A 21,947-nucleotide genomic window follows, 5' to 3' on the forward strand; every position below is an offset into this window, starting at 1 on the left:
AAAGAGGTGACTATTTGCTGCTAGTGCCCAGTGCAGGACAGATTTGGAAGTGCCACCTATTTTTCAGTCACAACCGCTTTCTGCAGCAATAAACAGTATCACTCCCTCTCTACTTCACTAACGCGTGTGAGCTTTCCCGCCCGTAAGCGGTAAACCACAAGCACGAACCGCAAACAAAATAACCGCACTCCCAACTAATCATCCGCCCCGCCCCACCACATTCCTGCTCCAATCACAGTCCCGCAATCCCATAACAAGCGTCCAGGGAAGGCGGTTACAAATGGAACCCTCATTAGAATATTAACCCCGCCCCTCGCTGCCTAAACCAGCAAGGATTTATGGAAATATATAACTGACAGGCGCTTGGGCCAATTAGCATAGTAAGGGGGCGGGGCTGGAGAGGTAGGTGAGGTGTAATGAGGCTCGGTGTAATCAGTGTCATGTCGGACCCGAACACGGCGCAACAAAATGGCGGTGGATTCGTAAAGATGTTTTCGAAACCGGGTGAGTGTTAAGAGGGTGCCTCTGACTGGCGGTCCGGTCTCTCGTTAGTTGTGATAGGGTGGCGGTAATGTGAGTGACGTCATGCCGATCACGTATGACGTCATAAGTAGGTGATGCGGCTGTCACGTCATCGGGTGACTGGGTTGGAGTATGTAAGGAGTCTGCTGACGTGGGTTGTCTCTGGTTATCACGCGGTGTGCTGTGTATTTACAGTGTGTGCACGTTGTGAATTGTGTGTTATTGTGTGACTGCTGCTTTGTGGCTGTCACCGGCAGGTGATCTAGTCTGTGCCATATGTGACGCCCGTCGTATAGTGACGTGCGGGTGTTGTGACTATTGTGTCGTCGTCACTCTGCGGTGTGCGGCTCCATCGTTACACCTGTCCGTAGATGACATCAGACACTTGTTCCCTCTGTCACTGCCTCTTGGGGGCTCCAAGTGTCTTTGAATGCAGTTGACCGGATTTGCAGCGCCGTAAGTGATGTCGTGAGAGTGTCATAAACACTGAGGGAGTTGTGGCTCGGTGCGGCGCAGGTTAACTCTTCATTGGCTGCCCTGCTCTTGATGGCTTCACTATTTTTCCTGTGCTGTCTGACCAGAAATATCTTGTGAACCGACTTCACGGATTTTATCAGCAAGTGTCGGGGCTTAGTAACTAAAACATAGGACTTGAGCCCAATTGTTCCATTAAAACCCATTTCTAAGTCTCACAACTTCATGGAAATAAAGTTTTAGTTCTAGAATGAAAAGTTCTGAAACTTTGTGACGTGGTTTGTGTTTTTAATTTTTCACGTGTTTCAAGATCTCTGCTTTCCTTCAGTGAAGTGAACATCCCTGTTTCCATTCAGATGCTGACCTCTGTACAGACCTAATACTTCCAGCTGTGAGTTCTCCACGGTTGTATGCAGCAGAGCTCCGTACGCGCCATCCTTTTGTGCGGAGTGTATGGGCAGACGGAAGAGGTACAGTAGGGGTTAATGCACCTCTGTGGCAGTCCGTACCTCCCCAGATTATAAAGCGCCCCCACTTTGAGCTATACAATACTCTATGCTGACGTTTAGTCCCTGATCCTAGGAGTCCCAGCTGCAGGCACTTTTTTTTTTTTTCTGGTCTACGTGAAGATTGTTCATGAAACGCGAAGCTCGAGCGCCACTTTTTCTGACACCAACAAATTAACTTTTCCAACTAGAAAAATGTCAGGTCGGACGTGGTGATGTCGCCCCTACTACTACTGATTCATCATCAGGGCTTACACGCTGCCTTGCGGGAGAGACTGGGTCGCCATTTGTACGGTGCACCAGTATTCGTATTTGTCCTGCTTAGGCCAGGTTCCCGCGTAGTGTAAACGCTGCAGAACTTCCGCAACGGAATTCTGTGCGGAAATTCCGCGGCATTTCATTGCTATGGGCCCATGCACACGACTGGTTTCCACGGTCCGTACGCTGGCCAGGAGCCTGGACCGCAAAAAGTGGAAGAGGTACGTGATTTGCGGGCGGCCCACGGGTGACACTCCGCGGTCGGCCGTGACGCGATCATGTGCATGAGGCCTAAGGGTCTGTTCACACAGGGCCGATAAGTACATGGCGTATCCGCCCAGAAACCCGCAGGTAATGCCATCTAAAATACAGCACCAAATTGTGGCGCAGATTTTTCGGGTGGGAAAACGGTGCTGGAAAAAAATTATAAACAATACTTACCCCTGGGCGTTGTCAAAGCGACGCGCGTCCTCCTGTGATGACACTGGAGCCCATGTGACCGCTGCAGCCTGTGATTGGCTGCGCAGTCCCATGGGATTAAACTTCTTCCCAGAGGAGAACAGAGGGACGTGTGTCGCTATGACAACACATGTGGTGAGAGTATTCGCTTTTTTTACTAATTTTAAACAAAAAAAAAAAAAAGTTTTTTTTCTATGTGCGTGTTTTGTTTTTTAGGCGGTGCTATCGCAGCTTTTCCCACGCAAAAATTTGCAGCAGCATTTGGTGTGGGTTTTACCTTCCCATTAAATTCAATAGGGGAAACCGGCAACAAAAGTGCAGCGATTAATAAAAAAACGCACCGTGGGTCACTTTATGAATGTTTTTTTTGCGTGGAATTTTCACAGCATGTGGATGGGATTTCAAGTGTCGTCCACTTTGCTGCTACTGTAAATACGCTGCAGATTTTCCGCCATGAGAACCGTTGCCAAAAAATCTGCCGCTTATCCGCTCAGTGTGAACATGGCCCATAAGTTCTAAAACTGCTTTTTGCAACAGGTTTCCGTAGTGATTTGAGCCACTTTAGTGATGAAAAAAAGTCTCCAATTCTGGCTCACGACTGCACAAAAATGTGCGGCTTTATTTATTTTACCTGGATTCACACGCTGCGTTTCTGTGCGTTTTTCATGGCGTTTTAATTTTTTTTTTTTTAGTGTGGTCAGAGGATTCATTCCGGTCAGAACAAGTTACCCCCTATCTGTAGGATAGGGGTAACTTGCTGATAGGTGACTGTCCAACAGCTGGGACCCCTACCGATCACAAGAACGGAGGTCTCATACCCACCCCCCGTCTGAACGGAGCGGCAGGTTGCCCTTGCGCTCTGCCGCTCCATTCATTCTATATGGGCGTGCCAGAAATAGGCGAATGTTGTACTTAAAATGACGCACACACACAAACCCATTGATTTGAATGGGGCCCTTCACACATGCGTTGTTTTTCACGCAGCGTTGCGAGAAACTCACTGCATGTCCGATATTGGTGCGTTTTTCACCCACCTAGTCGCCCATTGAAGTCAATGGGTGCGTGAAAACCAGAGACGCACATCCGCGTGCTGTCCGTGTTTCATGCATCAATTATAATGAAATGATATTTCACTTGTGACTTTAAGGCCGGGTTCACACGTAGCGTAAATACTGCAGATTTTACAATATTAAAAATATTTAATGCAGTAGCTGCAGAGTGGGTGAGATTTGAACAAATCCCATCCACAGGCTGCGTAAAAAACCTACCAGAAAAACGTTGAATTTACCTGCGGGGGGGTGTGGTTTTTTCTTTTTAATTGCGTCAATTTCTGCTGCGGGTTTTCCTCATTGAATTTAATGAGTTAAAACCTGCAACAAATAAAGAATATTGCAAATTTTGCAATGGAAAAATGTAACTCCAGAAAAAAAGTTTTATATTTACCCGCATTGGCATGGCAATGCATCCCATGTGACTGCTGCAGCGGTCACATGGGCTCCAGAATCGACCTGGGAGGCTGAACTGCACGGACAACAGAGGAGCGCGTTGCCACGGAAACAGAACTGGTGTAAACTTTATATTTGTTCTTTTCCAACCACTGTTTTCCACAGCGGACGTTCTGCCCGAAAAACTGCACCACAATTTGGTGCAGTTTTTCAGGTGGAATTCTCTTCAGGTTCTAGGATTCGCTATGTACTTTTTTACGCAGCTCATCCTGTGTGAACATGGCCTTCTTATAGCTGAGGGTCCCAACAGGGAGACTCTTACCAGTTTATTATCAAGAGTTTCTTCTAACAAGTAATGGACAATTCCTTAAAAAAAGAAATAAATAAATTGCTGCTGAATATAAATTTTGCGCTCCATCCATGTTCAGGCCTCCCTGGGCCGGGTTCCCGCGGGTCAGATACGCTGCGTAAAAATCACACAGCGTGTCAGACCTTGAACCCGCAGTACGTGCCATCCAACAACTCACACCACATTGTGGTGCGTTTTTTCGGACGGATTTTCCTCTGCGGAAGAATGTCGTTCATACACACCCTGAGGTCTTCTCTGCGCGTAGTCCGGCCTCCTACGATGACGTTGCAAGCCATGTGACGCTGCAGCCTGTGATTGGCTGAAACGGGCACATGGGATGAAACGTCATCCCAGGAGGCCGGACTACAATTGTAATCGCTGTGAATACGCCGCAAAAGTCGAAACACTTGGCTTTCTGTTGCGGGATTTGCATCCCCATTGAATTCAATGAGGAAAGCCTGCTTTGGAAAATCAACTAAAACGCAGCATAAATTGACATGCTGCGGATTTAAATTTCGCACCGCAGGTCAAATTTATTTTACTTTTACGCTATGGTTTTTTCCTGCACTGTGGGCATGAGATTTACTAAATCTTTCACTTTGCTGCTACTGTAAATGCTGCGGAATTTCCGCACAGAATTCCGTTGTGGAAATTCCACAGCGGTTACGCTACGTGGGAACCCGGCCTTAGAATACAGGATTTAGCAACTGTTGGGTTGATCATGTCACCTGATCAACTCCGGAGCTGCAGTGAGGGCTCTGTCCAATCAGGTACAGCTCTTAGACTCCTTCAGACACAAGCCAACCCTACAGACTCATTCACTTCAAAGATAGAGATGCTAAAAAAGTAAAATATGGCATGAGAATGTTCACAAAGGAATATATATCCTGAACATAGCCCAAAATCGGGGACAGAGACACTTTAAATTAGCGCCTACACGACCTGACTTTGGAGGAACATTTATTTTACTCGGTCAGAAGACCGACCGGTCTTTCTAACATCCCAGTATAGCAGTATCTAGCGTTCTGTACATTATATAATTATATTATTTTTATATTTTTTGGCTGCTATCTATTGGCATCTATGAAAATGATCGGTCACTAAAATCAAATTCATTCTCGAAGTTGTACAGCCGGCTCTGAATGTCTACAGTTTTTCTTCTATCCCTGGGTAAAGATCGACAATCTTTGAAAATTTAGATTATTTTTTTTGCCCACAGAAGGCGCGTCGTCGTCTCCCTGTCATTCATTAATATGTCCCTTTCTTTGATCATTTCAATGATGTCTGTTTCCTCTTTCTCCTTCGATTTTTTTGTTTTATGACGTGAGTTTACTGTTTTCCAGCTGTTCCTTTTTGATGGATTTCTGCTCTGAAGATGGATGTGTGTGAGCTGTGGCCGAATACAACCTAGGATGCATTTAGTTATCGGCTGGGTGTTTACCGTGGTGCACGGATGACCTCTATGGGCAGCATCTGGCTTTTGGATACAGTTTTTTAACCATGGTAAAACTTGCGAACCCTCTGTACACGGAGTGGATTTTGGAAGCCATACAAAGGGTAAAAAGGCAAAAGCAACGTCCATCAGAGGAACGGATTTGTCACGCTGTGTGCGTTTCTCATGGGCTCGATAAAAGGCTGGTCTTTGAGCAGCTGGAACTCAGTGTACAGGATGGGTCAGTCCTCAAAGTCCTTAACAAAGGTGTGGCCTCCTACAAGGACCCGGAGAACCCCGGACGCCTCGCAACCAACACCGGTAGTCCTCTGCCTAAATCCATCAAGGGGCAACAGCCAGTAAGTGTAGACCTGCGTAGTGTGGATTGGAATAAACTCCTTCGTAGGGCGGTCGAAGGACTGCAGGACTCTAATGGTTCATCACTGAAGAATATTGAGAAGTATTTGCGTAGTCAGAATGATTTGACCGGAGTTGTTGCGAACCCTATTTTCCAAAGACGCCTGCGTCTTGCAGCTAAAAGGGCTGTCAACAATGGAAGGCTGATAAAAGATGGTCCTCAATATAGGATTAACTATGGCGGACTGGAAGGAAAAGGTTCATCTAGATATTGCAGTTCTTCCACCTCCTTGCTCCTGCCGGTTGGTCTTCTCCCTCATGAAAAGGACCAGGTGAGTGCATTGTTAGAATTCATGTTTTATCGCTTGGGAACACGGCAGTGATCGGGTTGTCTCTGTCGACGGCTGGATACAATAAGCCTTTATGTTATTTGGTTTGCTCATGGTTTTCTACCATATTGATCGAAGGGTTTATCTGGGGACTAAAAATTTCTTTGGACTTTTTACGTGGAAAGAGTTTCATTTTTAATTCTGTACTGAATCGTGCATTTCAAACCTGGTGAATTGGTGCCGGAAGTCCTGTCGTTTTTACTAATATTGATAATGCGCCGACACGGCCCCACGTGACTGAGGGCTTGCTTCCTGTGCTGTTAGTGTTGGCATATTATCAAGCGCATGACCGCAAGGGACTGTCACGTTACCTATCTCTGGAGTCTCGAAACAGAGCATCAGCTAGCGCTCTGCACAGGGACTCCAGCACTGGTCCCGACGGCACTGTCCATATATGGACTGTGAGGTCAGGAGTTTCCTACCACTGGAGTCCCCGAGCAGAGCATTAGCTGATGGGGAAACTCCTGATGTCCCCGTCCATATATGGTTAAGTATTCGCTGATGATGTTAAAAATGCCCTATTTGTAGTTCGTTTCGTGTTTTATCTCCTTGATGTTTGCTTGATTGCATGTCTTCTTTGAGTATTGCTGAAGTATGTTGACTTCATCGAATGAGTACTTATTTTTGGTGGAGAGTACATGTAATAATTACACCTCCAACTTGCACTCTAGGCTATAGTCAAATGACAGTGAAAAAAACGGCTGTTAAAAATGGATCGACTGTCAGTTTTTCCCAGCCGTCTGACCGGTTTTCAACGGTAGTTTGTCATCTGTTTTTCACGGCCGTTAAAAAAATAAAAAAAAATTATTTCCATTTGTCAGGGTTTTTTATTTTTTGTCCCAACCGCCTGAAACCACCACAATGCACCTGTAGATGGTGCCACACACCCCTGCCGGGGATTCTGCCATCTCTTAGCCCTTAATGTCATATATGGACAGTGACGTCAAGGGCTAATGATTTCCCAAAGCACCTATGATTCTCTGGCCGGGGACTCCATAGTTGAAAGCCCTGACATCACTGACAATATATGTGCCTGGGGAGTTACTTTGTGAGGGCCGGGATCAGTTTTTGACGGCCAGTGTTCATAGGCCGTTAGAGAAAATAAAAAAATATACTCCTTAGTTGAATACAATGGCTTATGGATATGAGCATTATAACTGATCTATTGCACGTCCTGTTTTATTTGTTGGATCATTGGTTATGGTTATACCTGGACTGTTGTCCCTCTCCTTAGGTCTTATTCACACAAACGTGTTTAACTTCCGTGATACGCGCGTGAAAATCATGCGGGTCGCACGGACCTAGGTTAGTCAATGGGGCTGTTCAGACATTCCGTGATTTTCACGCAGCGTACAGTGAAGGAAATAAGTATTTGATCCCTTGCTGATTTTGTAAGTTTGCCCACTGTCAAAGACATGAAAAGTCTAGAATTTTTAGGCTAGGTTAATTTTACCAGTGAGAGATAGATTATATAAAAAACACAGAAAATCACATAGTCAAAATTATATATATTTATTTGCATTGTGCACAGAGAAATAAGTATTTGATCCCTTTGGTCAAACCAGACTTAATACTTGGTGGCAAAACCCTTGTTGGCAAGCACAGCAGTCAGAAGTTTTTTGTAGTTGATGATGAGGTTTGCACACGTTAGATGGAATTTTGGCCCACTCCTATTTGCAGATCATCTGTAAATCATTAAGATTTCGAGGCTGTCGCTTGGCAACTCGGATCTTCAGCTCCCTCCATAAATTTGATGGGATTAAGGTCTGGAGACTGGCTAGGCCACTCCATGACCTTAATGTGCTTCTTTTTGAGCCACTCCTTTTTTGCCTTGGCTGTATGTTTCGGGTCATTGTCGTGCTGGAAGACCCAGCTACGAGCCATTTTTAATGTCCTGGTGGAGGGAAGGAGGTTGTCACTCAGGATTTGACGGTACATGGCTCCATCCATTCTCCCATTGATGCGGTGAAGTAGTCCTGTGCCCTTAGCAGAGAAACACCCCCAAAACATAATGTTTCCACCTCCATGCTTGACAGTGGGGACGGTGTTCTTTGGGTCATAGGCAGCATTTCTCTTCCTCCAAACACGGCGAGTTAAGTTAATGCCAAAGAGCTCAATTTTAGTCTCATCTGACCACAGCACCTTCTCCCAATCACTCTCAGAATCAGGGCCGCCATCAGGAGGGTATTAGGGGTACTGGTGTGAGGGGCCCGGCCAAACCTAATTGAAAGGGGGGCCCGGCAACTGCCGCGACATTCTTTTGGTAGGAAAAAATGGGCCCCTGCAATGCGGCCCGTTTTTTTCACCAAAAGAATGTTGTGAGCTGCTGCTGCGGGCCCCCTCCCCTCGTCATGGGGGGCCGTCAAACCGCCCGCACCCGATCGCCCGCACAAGGAAACTCCCGCGCGTGCGCACTCATGAGCGCGCACCCACGAACGCCCGCACTCGAGACCGCGCGCACCCACCCAGCAACGGAAAGTGAAAGTGAACCCTGCAACGGAAAGTGAAAGTGACAGCACAGCTTCCGTTTCAGTCACCATTAATCTCAATGGTAACGGAAACATCGCTAATGGTTTCCGTTCGTCACCATTCCGGCTGGTTTTCGGACGGAATCAATAGCGCAGTCGACTGCGCTAATGGTGACGGAAACGGAAGCTGTGCTGTCACTTTCCGTTGCGGGGTTCACCCGACAGCAACCTCAGACTGAACCCCGGAACGGAAGCGAACACAAAAGTTTTGTATTTTTTTAAGTTGGTTCACAAAAAAAAATAATTCCAAATTCTACTGGACCAATTGCCTATTTAGAGACCGGCAGCAGCTCCAGGAGCGACATCATAAGGAACACACTAGGCGGATACGCTGAGTAAAACTACACAGCTTATCCGCCCTGGTAGCCGCAGGGAATTCCGACAGCAAAACCGCACCAAATAGTGGCGCAGGTTTCGTGACGCATGTCCGCTGCGGGAATCCTGCAGGGAAAAAAAAGTTTAGACTTACCCCGGCCGTAGTCCTGGTGACGCATCTCTCTCTTTTGAACGTAGCCCCGCCTCCTGGGATGACGCTGTAGACCATGTCACATGGTATGAAACGTCATGACAGGAGGCCGGGCTGCGCTAAGAATAGAGGATCGCGTCACCAGGACTACGGCCGGGGCAAGTCTAAACTTTTTTATAAATTTAAAAAAGTGCCTTTTTTTTTTCCTCATTTGTGATTTTTGCGGCAGAACCGCAGCATTTTCGCAACAGAGGAGCAGCGATTCCACAGAATACATTGACACGCTGCGGCTTAAAAAGCCACACGGCAGGTCAATTTTTTTTGCAGCGTGTGAATGAGATTTGTTCATATCTCATCCACTCTGCTGCGACTGTGATACGCTGCGGATTTTCCACAATAAAATGTGTTGCATAAAATCTGCAGTGTTCATGCCTAGTGTGTTCCTACCCTAAGGCCGGATTTACACGAGCGTGTGCTTTTTGCGCGCGCAAAAACGTGGCATTTTGCGCATGCAAAAGGTCCATAACAGCTCCGTGTGGCAGCAGCGTATGATGCGTGGCTGCGTGATTTTCGCGCAGCCGCCATCATTATGACACTCTGTTTGTATGTTTGTAGCACGTGGTGCTTTTCTGTTTTCATTCATAGTTTATACGGCTGCGGAAGCGCTGGGCGTGATTTTCACGCACCCATTGACTTCAATGGGTGCGTGATGCGCAAATATAGGACATGTCGTGAGCTTTACGCAGCGGACACACGGACACACGCTGTATGAAAATCACTGACAGTCTGCACGGCCCCATAGAGTAACATAGGTCCGTGCGAGGCGCGTGAAAATCACTGACAGTCTGCACGGCCCCATAGAGTAACATAGGTCCGTGCGAGGCGCGTGAAAATCACACACGTTGCACGGATGTATTACACGTTCGTCTGAATAAGCCCCAACAATAAGGCCCAGTTCACAGAGTTTTTGGCCCTTGATATTGACTCGGACACTGCGTCAGAATCAGCACCAAACAACTTCCAAAACCGCCTCCCATTGATTTAGTCTGAAATCAATGGGAGCCAGTCGCGGAAAAAAGAAAAAGCAGCACGTCCTTTCTTGCCGCAGTTCCGCCTCTGACCTGCCATCGAAATCAATGGGATGCAGAAAATGCATTTTTCGCTGCGTTTTTTGTCTGCTGTCCTCAATCGCCGCGGGCAAAAAACGCAGCAAAAAACGCGGCAAGATAGTGTGGGCAGGTCAAAATCTGCCTCAAAATTCGGTGCGCGGTTCCAGGCGGTGCGCGCGATCGGTCGCACGGGCGGCGGTGGTGTTTGACGGCCCCCATGCTACCCAGGGCCGCTATCAGGGGGGGTATTAGGGGTACTGATGTGAGAGGCCTGGCCAAACCTAATTGAAAGGGGGGCCTGCAGCTCACGACATTCTTTTGGTGAAAAAAACGGGCCCCATTGCAGGGGCCTGTTTTTTTTTTTTTCTACCAAAGGCAAGTCGCGGCAGTTTGCCGGCCCCCCTTTCAATTAGGTTTGGCCGGGCCTCTCACATCAGTACCACTAATACCCCCCCTGATGGCGGCCCTGGGTACCATGATATAGTGCTGGACGGAGTACCGTTAACAGGCAGTGCCACGGTAGGGGGGCCCAGAAAATTTAGCTGTAGGAGGCCCTGAAATTCCTGATTGCGGCCCTGCTCAGAATCATCCAGATGTTCATTTGCAAACTTCAGACGGGCCTGTACATGTACCTTCTTGAGCAGGGGGACCTTGCAGGCACTGCAGGATTTTAATCCATTACGGCGTAATGTGTTACCAATGGTTTTCTTGGTGACTGTGGTCCCAGCTGCTTTGAGATCATTAACAAGTTCCCCCCGTGTAGTTTTCGGCTGAGCTCTCACCTTCCTCAGGATCAAGGATACCCCACGAGGTGAGATTTTGCATGGAGCCCCAGATCGATGTCGATTGACAGTCATTTTGTATGTCTTCCATTTTCTTACTATTGCACCAACAGTTGTCTCCTTCTCACCCAGCGTCTTACTTATGGTTTTGTAGCCCATTCCAGCCTTGTGCAGGTCTATGATCTTGTCCCTGACATCCTTAGAAAGCTCTTTGGTCTTGCCCATGTTGTAGAGGTTAGAGTCACACTGATTAATTGAGTCTGTGGACAGGAGTCTTTTATACAGGTGACCATGTAACAGCTGTCTATAATGCAGGCACCATGTTGATTTGGAGCATGTAACTGGTCTGGAGGAGGCTGAACTCTTAATGGTTGGCAGGGGATCAAATACTTATTTCTCTGTGCACAATGCAAATAAATATATATCATTTTGACTATGTGATTTTCTGTTTTTTTTCTTTTTATATAATCTATCTCTCACTGGTAAAATTATCCTAGCCTAAAAATTCTAGACTGTTCATGTCTTTGACAGTGGGCAAACTTACAAAATCAGCAAGGGATCAAATACTTATTTCCTTCACTGTATGTCAGCGTAAGTCAATGGGTGCGTGAAAATCGCGCGCAGCACACGGACGCACTTCCGGGTGATTTGCGCAACAGTAGATCAAGAAATGAAGGAAAAAAATAAAAGCACCTCCTTTATTTACTTTTCTAAACATCAGAACCGCCTGTCATAAGCATGGTGTATGCGCGAAAATCATGCAGCCAACACTGATGACACACGGAACTGCAACGCGCAAAAAAACGCAGCGTTTTTTTACGCGCGCAAAACTGACACGTTCGTGTGAATAAGGCCTTATAGTTTGTTGTCAGATCTAATCTAAGTAATGCACAGTTAAGATTTCTTCTGTGACGACTCTTTAGGTTCTATGTGTTCTGTTCAGCGAGGCTCTTTGAAGCCGCTCGCGCCGACGCAATAAACGACACTCCGTGTAGTTGCTAGGCAACGAGATGCTTCCGTTGCGATAACGTGAGCAGGCGCAGTGTTGCCTGGAGGACGCCAGGTAGTTAGACGTCGCAGGGATGTTTGCCGCAAACTTGAAATCGTGGATTTACGTCCAACTTCCCGGATTGGTGAGCGGCCTTGTAATCCCAAACCCTGTACACATTGTTGCATTTCTGATTATATAAAAAAAAAAATATTTGGGATTTGCCGCGGTTTCCGTGCGAATATGCAATACCCGCGGCACATCATGGTAAAAAACGCATGCGTTTTCTGGTGTGGCTTTTGACCGTGCAGCAAAATTGCACAGTGTGAATACTCTCTAAGGCCTTATTCACACGAATGTTGAATACGTCCGTGTGACGTCCATTAAAAGAACGGTCGTCACGCGGTCCTATGCAACGCCATAGGGCTATTCAGACCTAGTGTTTTTCACGCAGCGTGTTTCCATTGTGTGATACTCACGGCATGTCCTATTCTTGGGTGTTTTTTGCAGATCGCGCACCCATTGAAGTCAATGGGTGAGCGAAAATCACGGACGCATATCTGTGTTCTGTCCGTGATTCACACCAGTTCCTTGAAATGCAGAGAAAAATAAAGAAACGTGCAGCAACGCTGACAAAAACTGATGGCGCACGGAACTGCAACGCAACAAAAAACGTGTCCGTTTTTTGCAGATGCAAAACTGAAGCGCTCGTGTGAATGTAGCCTTAGACCTAGCAGAGCCGTCCATACACATTAGATTATCGTCCGTCTTATCTCATGTGTCTGGCGGCCTCCCTACTGTCCCCGGGCGGCACATGTCCGTGGAATAAAGGATGTTGGATGTTGCAGGAGGGTCCTGGCAATAACTTTTTTTCCCTTTTCCCCCATTAAAATGAGCGTGCTTCTGGCGGTATATGTTTATGGTGAGTCGGGGGAAATGGCTGTCGACCAAATAACCTTTTTGCGTTTGTATGGGCAGCTTTAAGGCGAAAAGGTCACAAGGGGGATTTATTTTAAAGATATTTACATTGGCCGTCATAAATCTTAGGCTTGTGTATTATCACGCATTTACTTTCTTGTCTGATCGATAATCAATAACAAAATAAATCTTCCAGCAGTCTTAGGTGGTGTCCGCATCAAAAAAAACTCTGAACTGTCCCTAATTGGTCCTAGTTCTCGAGTCTATTGGCCCGGTTGTAACACCTTTTCGTATCTGTTCACGCATTGTCCTAGCTGTCAGGACCTTCCTTTCAATGGTTAACTGCGTTCTCTTTAACATTGAGTTTTATGGGTTCAAATCCAGTCCTAAGACGTCGTAGTCCTGAACGCGGAACCGGTAATCCTTATTATAGGCTCTTGTTTCCGCTCATCAGAAAACATTTACTGTCCTATCCAATAGTAGAATAAATGTCGGCGCTGCGTGCCAGTCACCCCCATCGCTCAGTCGCTCACATTCATCTTGTGAATCGCGGACTCTCTCCAGTGATGAACAATGGGAGGTTTTCATGCCTTGTGTTTGCAGAACTGAAGAGGGAGCAGCTGCCAAGTCCCCGCAAGGATGAGAAAATGACAAAGGTTTCACCATCATTCACAGTTTTCATCCAGCCCCCCCCCCGCCATCTGCAAGGCGGCCCAGACAACCTCCCGTAGGACAACTGGCAGCCTGCGGACATGTGTTCATTGCCGGCACATCAGGCACGCCAATCCCTTAGCAACAGCCAAAAGGACGAACAAGAAAACAGTCCAGCAGCGAGGTTTAATGTGTGAACCCCCACCCAGCGCTGCCATCAAATCCTCCTTTATCTGGAGAATACGTTTCGTATCTACGGCTCATTACAAATGTTAAATGTTTGTCAGTCGTGCTTCTATGTATTTTCAATGTAAAAATGGCGTGTCTTCCAGAATAAAAATTATAATAAAGACAGGGCTACATAATATAAATCTATGCCTTTGAAATTTATTTAAATTTCATTATTTTCACTTTAAAACTGTAAAATATATATTTATTTTTTTTCTGCAAACCAATACAATTAAAGGGACTGTCTCCTAATGACAACCCTTTTTTCTCTACAGCCCCTCCTCCGAGGGCGATCAGCTGTTATGGTCTGGGAAAGCCACAATGTAGCATCACATGCCGGCCAACCAAATGCTCTGCAGCGCTGAACTCGTCCCGGTCCCATAGAAGCGGCAGGGCGCATGCGCGTTCTCTTCACTGTGATCGTGCACCGAAAAAGAACTGGGGTTTTGGGATCCCTGATCTAGTGATGAGACCTTTATGAACTATCCTGTGCATAGGTAATAAATGTTAAAGAGCACTCGGGGGTTAATTTTTCTTTTATAAATAGGCAACTATTGTGTCAAAATTTTTAAATTTTAGGCTTCGTTCACATCTGTGTCGGGACGCCGTTCATGGCTTCCGTCGGACCTTTCTGTCAGGGGAACCCATAAACCCTGACTGAAACAAACGGAAACCATAGGTTTCCGTTTGCAACACCGTTGATTTCAATGGTGACGGATCCGGTGTAAATTGTTTCCGTTTGTCACCATTGTGTGAGGGTTCCGTTGTTTTGACAGAATCAATACCGTAGTTGACTGCGCTATTCATTCCGTCGAAACAACGGAACTCTTACACAACGGGACCAAACTGAAACCAGAGGCACCAGATCCATCACCATTGAAATCAATGGCTTCCGTTTGTTTCAGTTTGGATCCCGTTCATGGGTTCCCCTGACGGAAAGCTCAGACGGAACCCATGAACGGAGCCCTGACGCAAATGTGAACGAAGCCTTTACCTTTTTTTATTTCATTCTAGCTGAAAATGTAGGCTTTTCTTTGTTTCTCGAACCATTCCTGACTGGTTTTTGCAGTGTGGCAGGATGCGCATTAGACTACTGAAAGAGGCCGCTGCCTTTAGGGAATACAGTCGTCGTAATGGGGTTTACTTGGACTGCATCAGTGTTTAGGTAGGTGTTATGTGTCAAAGTAACATCCACATTGAGCTATACCACCATGACCCCAGGGTTCCCAGCAGAAGATTGCCCAGAGCATCGCATTGCCTCCGCTAGCTTGCCTTCTTTCAATAGTACATCCTGGTGCCGTCTCTTAACTGGGTTAGCGATGCACGTGCACCCGGCCAGCCAAATGATGTAAAAGAAATATCAGACCAGGCCCCCTTCTTCCATTGTCTCGTTCTGATGCTCATGTGCCCATTGTAAGCAATGGACAGGAGTCAGACCGGTCTGCGGCTATGCAGCCCCATTTTGCAGCAAGCTGCGGTGCTCTGTATTCTGACACCTTTCTGTCATAGCTGAAAATGTCACTGCTGGCTATTTGTGCTATAGTAGCGGGATCGGACCGGACGAGCTAGCCTTCGCTCACCATGCGCATCAATGAGCTTTGGACGCCCATAACCATTCCGCTGGTTCACCGGTTGTCCATCCTTGGACCGCTTTTGTAGGTACTACAGACTGCCTACCGGGAACATCCCACAAGACTTTGCCGTTTTGGAGTTACTATGAACCAGTCATTTAGCAATCACAATTTGGTCCTTGGTAAAGTCACTTCGCTTCCTTTTATACTTGCCCATTTTTCTGACTTAATTTTAAAGTTTTAACATGTGGATTGTGAAAGCTCCCGACGATCACACTAAACATGTCCACAGCCTCCGTCAAGCTGGTATACGTCAGTACACCTTTTTTTTTTAAGGATACGTGTATATACGCCAGGGTGCTTCTCCAGGATCAAAATCCCCAGGAAGAGCGTCAAATAGCCCTCGGATTCTTCCACTGGGGAAGCTGCTAACGTCACTGTCAATATACTGTATATAGATAATGACTTTAGGAGCTTCCTCAGTGCCGGAGTCCCCAGGCAAAGTGCTTCCGATGCTCTGCCCGGCTACTCGGACATTGTAACTCCTGACATTATCGTTCGGTGCATCCTGTGACACCGGTTATGTCGCCCGAACTCCCCAGGCAGAGCTCTACCCCCAAACACTATCTCATGCCTATACGGTGGCATGCAATGCAGCCCTCTTTCAGAAGTATACTTCTGTAGCTGTGCCACCCCTGGGACCCGCACCGATCTCTAGAACGGGGCTCCCTAAACTCCATTCCAGCTTTCTCGATTCCCGCTGCCTCCTGGACCACTTCCTGATTACATGGTCCGAAATTATGAAAACGGCGTATCTCGTTTGTCACTCCCTTAGAAGTGACTGGCCGTTACGGAAATAGTGCAGATCGACTGCGCTATTCCGTCAAAAGAACGGAACCCGTTCACAACGGTGACCAACTGAAACCATTAGCTAGGTTTCCGTCACCATTGAGTTCAATAGTGAGGGAAACGCAAGCGGAGGTTTCCGTTTGCGTTGAGGGGTTAGCCCAACAGAACCCCTCAACGGAAGGGCAACGGTGATGTGAACAGGGCCTAAATGAGAATTCCAGTAATCTCCACTACATGTTGCAGGATTTTTCCACATGTAAATTGGCTCGCGATGTGGATTTTGCAATCCACAGAGCATTCATTTTGCACCACATAATCCGCACCCGTTCTTTCATCAACATTTTACCTGTGGAATTACCTGCGTTTACCGCCTATTTTTTGGTGCGGCTTTTCCGCAACGTGTGTAGTTTAGGCCGGGCTGCAGGACGGCAGAGGGCCGCGTCGCCATGTCTACGAGTAAATATGAAACTCCCTTTTTTTTATTTTTATTTCAATTTATTTATTTAAATCTGTGTAGTTTCCCACAATGTTATGGATCCAGCAGGGTGATATGTCATACATGGTGACCATGTGACGTGACCTCGTTTAAATATATTCTTCTAGGCCCACTGCAAAGTCTAGACCAGGAGTCTCAAACCCAGCCGGGTAAGTGGGCCACATATAGAAAAAATGTGTAGTTGACGGGCCGCATTACTTTCAAATTTAATACAATACAAAATTATTGTTAATCAAGTAGTTATTTGAACTACAATAACACTATATTACTATAATAATACTACATTACTATAATAATAGCGCTAGGTTTAAAATTTGAGATATTTCTCCACGTGCTTATTTCAACAATCCAGTTTTCCAGTTTAAGTGTCGCTAAATGCAGTCCGGCGGCTCAGTTAGCAGCGTTCTGTGGATGCTGCCGCAGTGATGTCAGGGGCTTGCCCAGAGCTGGAGTCCTGGAGCAGAGCCGCTTCTAGCACCCTGCCTGGGATTCCAGCTCTGCTCCTGACATCATTGTCCATATATGGACAGAGATGTCAGGGGCAACCCTAGAGCTGGAGTTCCGGGCAGAGCTCTAGTAGGCTCTTTCTGGGACTCCAGCTGTGCTCCTGACATCACTGGGACTCCTGCTCTGGGGAAGCCCCTGACATCATTGTCGCTGTATGGACAGCAATGTCCGAGGCTTTCCCAGAGCAGAGCCTATACTAGCGCTCTGCCCGGGACTCTGGCTCTGGGGAAGCCCTTGACATCATTGTCGATTGTATGGACACCGATGTCAGTGAATTCCACAGAGTCCCGGAGCAGAGCCGATACTAGCGCTCTGCCCAGGACTCCGCTCTAGGGAAGACCCTGACACACTGTCCATATATGGACAGCGATGTCAGGGAAAGCCTATACTAGCGCTCTGCACGGGACTCCGGCTCTGGGGAAGCCCCAGACATCGCTGTTCATATGTGGACAGCAATGTCAGGGAATTCCAGAGTCTCGGAGCAGAGCCGATACTAGCTGCTCTGTGTCCCGCGGGCCGCAGGTGACAGCCCCAGGGGCCGCATGCGGGCCCCGTGCTTGAGACCCCTGGTCTAGACCCATGCCCACCACTTCTATGTCAAGAACATCATGTGCCACCATATTATGAAGCATCCCATTCTAATACTTTGTCCTAGTTCCTTCAAGTGTGACTACACCAGTGTGCAGTTAACGTAAGCATGAATGTCATAGTCTCTCTCTACGGGATGGATACACTGCGTAAAAATCACGCATCATATCCGACCCGGAACCCGCAGTACATTCCGTCTGAAAATTGCGCCGCAACTTTTTTTTGGACGGAATTCCCACTGCGGAAAGCAGCGTTAAATAAACAGCTGATACTTATATAGGTCATTGTTATGGCGATGCGTCACTCTATCGCAGTTCGGCTTCCCTGGATGGCGCTACAGCACGTGACGCTGCAGCCTGTGATTGGCTGCGGCGGTCACATGGGATGCAACGTCATCCCAGGAGGCCGGACTGCCGGAAGGAGGAGGGCATTCTGGGCAAGTATGATTTTATTTATTTATTTTGCGGCGTAATCGCTGCGAATACGCCGTAAAATTGGCAACACTTGGCTTTCTGTTGCAGGTTTTTTATCCCCATTGAATTCAATTGGGAAAACCTGCAACGGAAAATCAACAAAAACGCAGCATAAATTGACATGCTGCGGAATTAAATTCCTCACCGCAGGTCAATTAACGTTTATGCTGCGATTTTTATTTTTATTTTTTTCCCCGCAGCGTAGGCATGAGATTTTATAAAAATCTCACTCACTTTGTTGCTACTGTAAATGCTGCGGAATTTCCGCACAGAATTCCGTTGTGGATATTCCGCAGCGTTTACGCTACGTGGGAACCCGGTCTTATAACGCCACTGCTCTATGTGAATAGACTGTTGACATCCAGGGTTAAGGGCCTGGTTTGGACTTTTAACCTCTTGCCGTGTCATGATCTCTCTCTATCTGTCTATTTCCCTGCTGTATTTTTGTGGTTCACAAATGGCAGACTGAACAGTAGAGACAGCGGCTAATAAATGCGCGATCGCTGAAGGGCTGCCGCCTAATTACCCCGCGCCTAATTATACAAATGATGCCCGCGCTGGGTGATGTTCTCTAACACCCAACCATCCTAAAGTTTAATGAGATGGAAAAGAGCAGAGAATACGGGAGGGAGGACAGGAGAATCGGGCACAGCCACTTAACACTACAGTTACCCTTCGTATTGTGAGTGAAGCTTTTCTGTTTGGAGACCCCCGCGGTGACCGCAGAAAGAAGAATCGCGCACGTGACACAAGTCCTAACATTTTGACTTCCTTGGGGCCTCAAGCCTTTTTTTCTTCTGATTTCATCCTATTGGTGCGGTTTTCTAGCAGTCCATGCGAGATTTCTATAAATGTGGAGATCTCCTTTATTGGAGGTGGCTTGTAAGACCGGAAATTTCTTGTGTATCCAAAAATATGTCAGCGTCGCTAAACTTCTCACTGGGGTTTGCCATGTGTCATTTAATGGGGTTATCCGGGATTTTTGCAAAAACTTTCTAGGGCAGGTAATGGTATAAAGTAATAAACGGAGTCTGAACCCTGAAATGAGCGTATGAATACACGCTAAGGCCTCATGCACACGACCGTAGCCATGTGCACGGCCCTGATTTTTGGGTCGGCCAGCCACGGAGTGTCACCCGCGAGCCGCCCGCACATGGCCGCGGCCATTATTTGCTATGAGCCTGAACACGGCCGTAATAAAACATGTCCGTTCTTTCTGCGGTCCGGGCTCCTGAGCCATGCACGGACTGGGGAAACCACGGTCGTGTGCATGGGCCCATTGAAATGAATGGGGCTGCAATTCACCCGTGGATTTTCGGGGGAATTGCAGCCGCAAAAGCACGTTCGTGTGCACGGGGCCTCAGCCCTTATTCACACGGCCATGTTCGGAGTGTGCGATACTTGCCGCATTTCTCGGACCAAACACTGTTCAGGTAGCCGAACTCCTAGCCCCTTCATTATCTTTGATGCTAGGATTCCCTGCCGCGCCACGGGACTACTGTCCTGTACTAAAAACATTATTACAGTACAGGACCGTATTCCCGCAGGGACACCTAGCATCATACGTCACTATGACACTAGGAGCCCGGCTCCCTGAACTGTGTATAGTTATGAAAAGCGGCCGAAGTACCGGATCTCACAGACCGAATACAGCTGTGTGAACAAGGCCGAAGGCTTCCATGTGGAGTTTTTTTTTTTTTCTTTTTCAAGGTTTTTGTTTTGGGGGTTTTTATTGCTGTTTTTATGTGCATTTTAATTGCTTTGAAAAACGCATATTGAAATACGCATTTGTTTTTCCACAATATTATGACGCGGTTTCTCGGCCGTGCGGCTATTACAGGTGGAGCTCCTTGAAAGCACCTGCTTCATCTGTAAAAAAAAAACAACTATGCAAAATATACATATACATTTGAAAAAACGGCTTCAAGAAAAGCGTGTGTTTTTGACGTGTATCATGCACCGTTTTTTTGCCTCCAAATTCCGCTGTGTGAACATTGCGCCACAGGACGGCATTGCAGCGATTGAGAGCCGTGCCGGCGCCCTGTAAAGGACAATTGTAAAATTGCTTGTTAAAGGCCGTATGCTTTTTATCTGCAAAGTTTTATGGCGATCGGGGTACGTTCACACAGGGCAGATACGCTGCGTAAAAGCACTCCGCTATCCGCCCTGGACGCTGTGGGAAATTCCGGCCGAAAACTGCACCAAATTGTGGTGCAGTTTGTGAGGTAGAATGTCTGTTGTGGAAAACTGCACGTAAAAAATAACTCCCACTTACCCGTAGCCATGGCGACATGTCCCGTGACATTTCATCCCATGTGACCGCTGCAGCAGTCTGTGATTTGCTGCAGTGATCACATGGGATGAAACATCACGTGAGGCCGGCCGGGACGAAGAAGCACAGAATTCTGGGTAAGTATAATTTATTTTTATTTTTTTTCTGAGTTGCGATTTTTGCGGTGGAACGCAGCTTAGGGCCGCAAAATCGCAACATCTACTATTTGTTGCAGGATTTACCTCCCATTGAATTCAATTAGGAAAACCCACAACAAAACAGCAGCAATTACACCAACACAATTGACATTAAGAAAAAAAAACTCATTGCGGGTCCGTTTCTGAGCATGTTTTCTCATTTACGCAGCGTGTGGGTGACATTTGTTCAGATCTCATCCGCTCTACTAAATCTGTTGCGGAAAACCTGCAGTATTTACGCTACGTGTGAACACCGCCTGAAGGGTGTATTCATAAGGACTTCATTCTGTTGAAAAATGGCTCCAAAAAGTCCCAAGAATTGACCTGCACTTCTTTTTCGCGGCCGTTTTTACTTACGCGGCCGTTTTTCAAAACGGGCGCGTAAAAAAAAAAACGGCCCGTCGGAACAGAACGCCGTTTTTCCCATTGAAATGAAAGGGCAGATGTTTGGAGGCGTTCTGTTTCCGATTTATTTTGGGGGCGTTTACGGCCTGAAAAACGGCCGAAAATAGGCCGTGTGAACATACCCTAAAACCCGGAAGTGCTTGCGGAGCAGAAACATGGACACGCTGGTATGAATAAGGCCTTATGATTCAACTTCTTCTTTCGAAGTGCAGAGACCATTGGGGTTTGGGTATTCAAAGGTAGTGTCTTTGTATTGGATATTCACTAGCATGAAGTGTGTGTGTGATAATGTAGGGTATGTTCACACGGGTTTTCACGGCTAAAATGCGGGGGGCTGAACACCTCCAAACATCTGCCCATTGATTTCAATGGGAAAAACTGCGTTCTGTTCCCACGAGGCGTTTTTTTTTACGTGGCCGCGTGAAAAAAAACGCCTCGTAAAATGAAGTGCATGTCATTTTTGGAGCCGTTTTTCATTGACTCAATAGAAAAACGGCTCCAAAAACGCAGCAAAAAACCGGCTGAAAATCAGAGGAACGTAACGCGTGTGAACGTAACCTAATGCTACTAGTGCCAAGCCACCCCTCCCTCATGCAGTAACTGCTTTCCCGCATTGTGCGAGCCAAGTAATGGCAAATGCTTCAAGGGGTTGTCCACTTTTTATTATAATCAAAGTTTTCTAATATATATGTTAGAAATTCTGCTCACATACCTTCCTTATATGCGTA

The 21,947-nt window shown here is 46.9% G+C and overlaps 1 protein-coding gene across 4 annotated transcripts in view; it reads left to right on the forward strand.

Annotated features, from left to right (window-relative positions):
- The first annotated feature begins 377 nt into the window (after window positions 1–377).
- Window positions 378–21,947, forward strand: part of KAT6B (lysine acetyltransferase 6B) — an 86,700-nt gene continuing 65,130 nt past the window's right edge. For 2 of the 4 annotated variants that reach the window (XM_075841856.1, XM_075841858.1), the window contains exons 1-2: window positions 378–504; window positions 5,357–6,134. In XM_075841856.1, the coding sequence (XP_075697971.1) occupies window positions 5,514–6,134 (621 nt within the window). In that variant the 5' untranslated portion in view covers window positions 378–504; window positions 5,357–5,513. The remainder of the gene's footprint in view (window positions 505–5,356; window positions 6,135–21,947) is intronic. The other 2 variants (XM_075841857.1, XM_075841859.1) reach the window with 2 other exon arrangements.

The sequence above is a fragment of the Rhinoderma darwinii genome, chromosome 11, assembly GCF_050947455.1.
Source record: "Rhinoderma darwinii isolate aRhiDar2 chromosome 11, aRhiDar2.hap1, whole genome shotgun sequence".
In the NCBI taxonomy this organism is placed as follows: domain Eukaryota; kingdom Metazoa; phylum Chordata; class Amphibia; order Anura; family Rhinodermatidae; genus Rhinoderma; species Rhinoderma darwinii.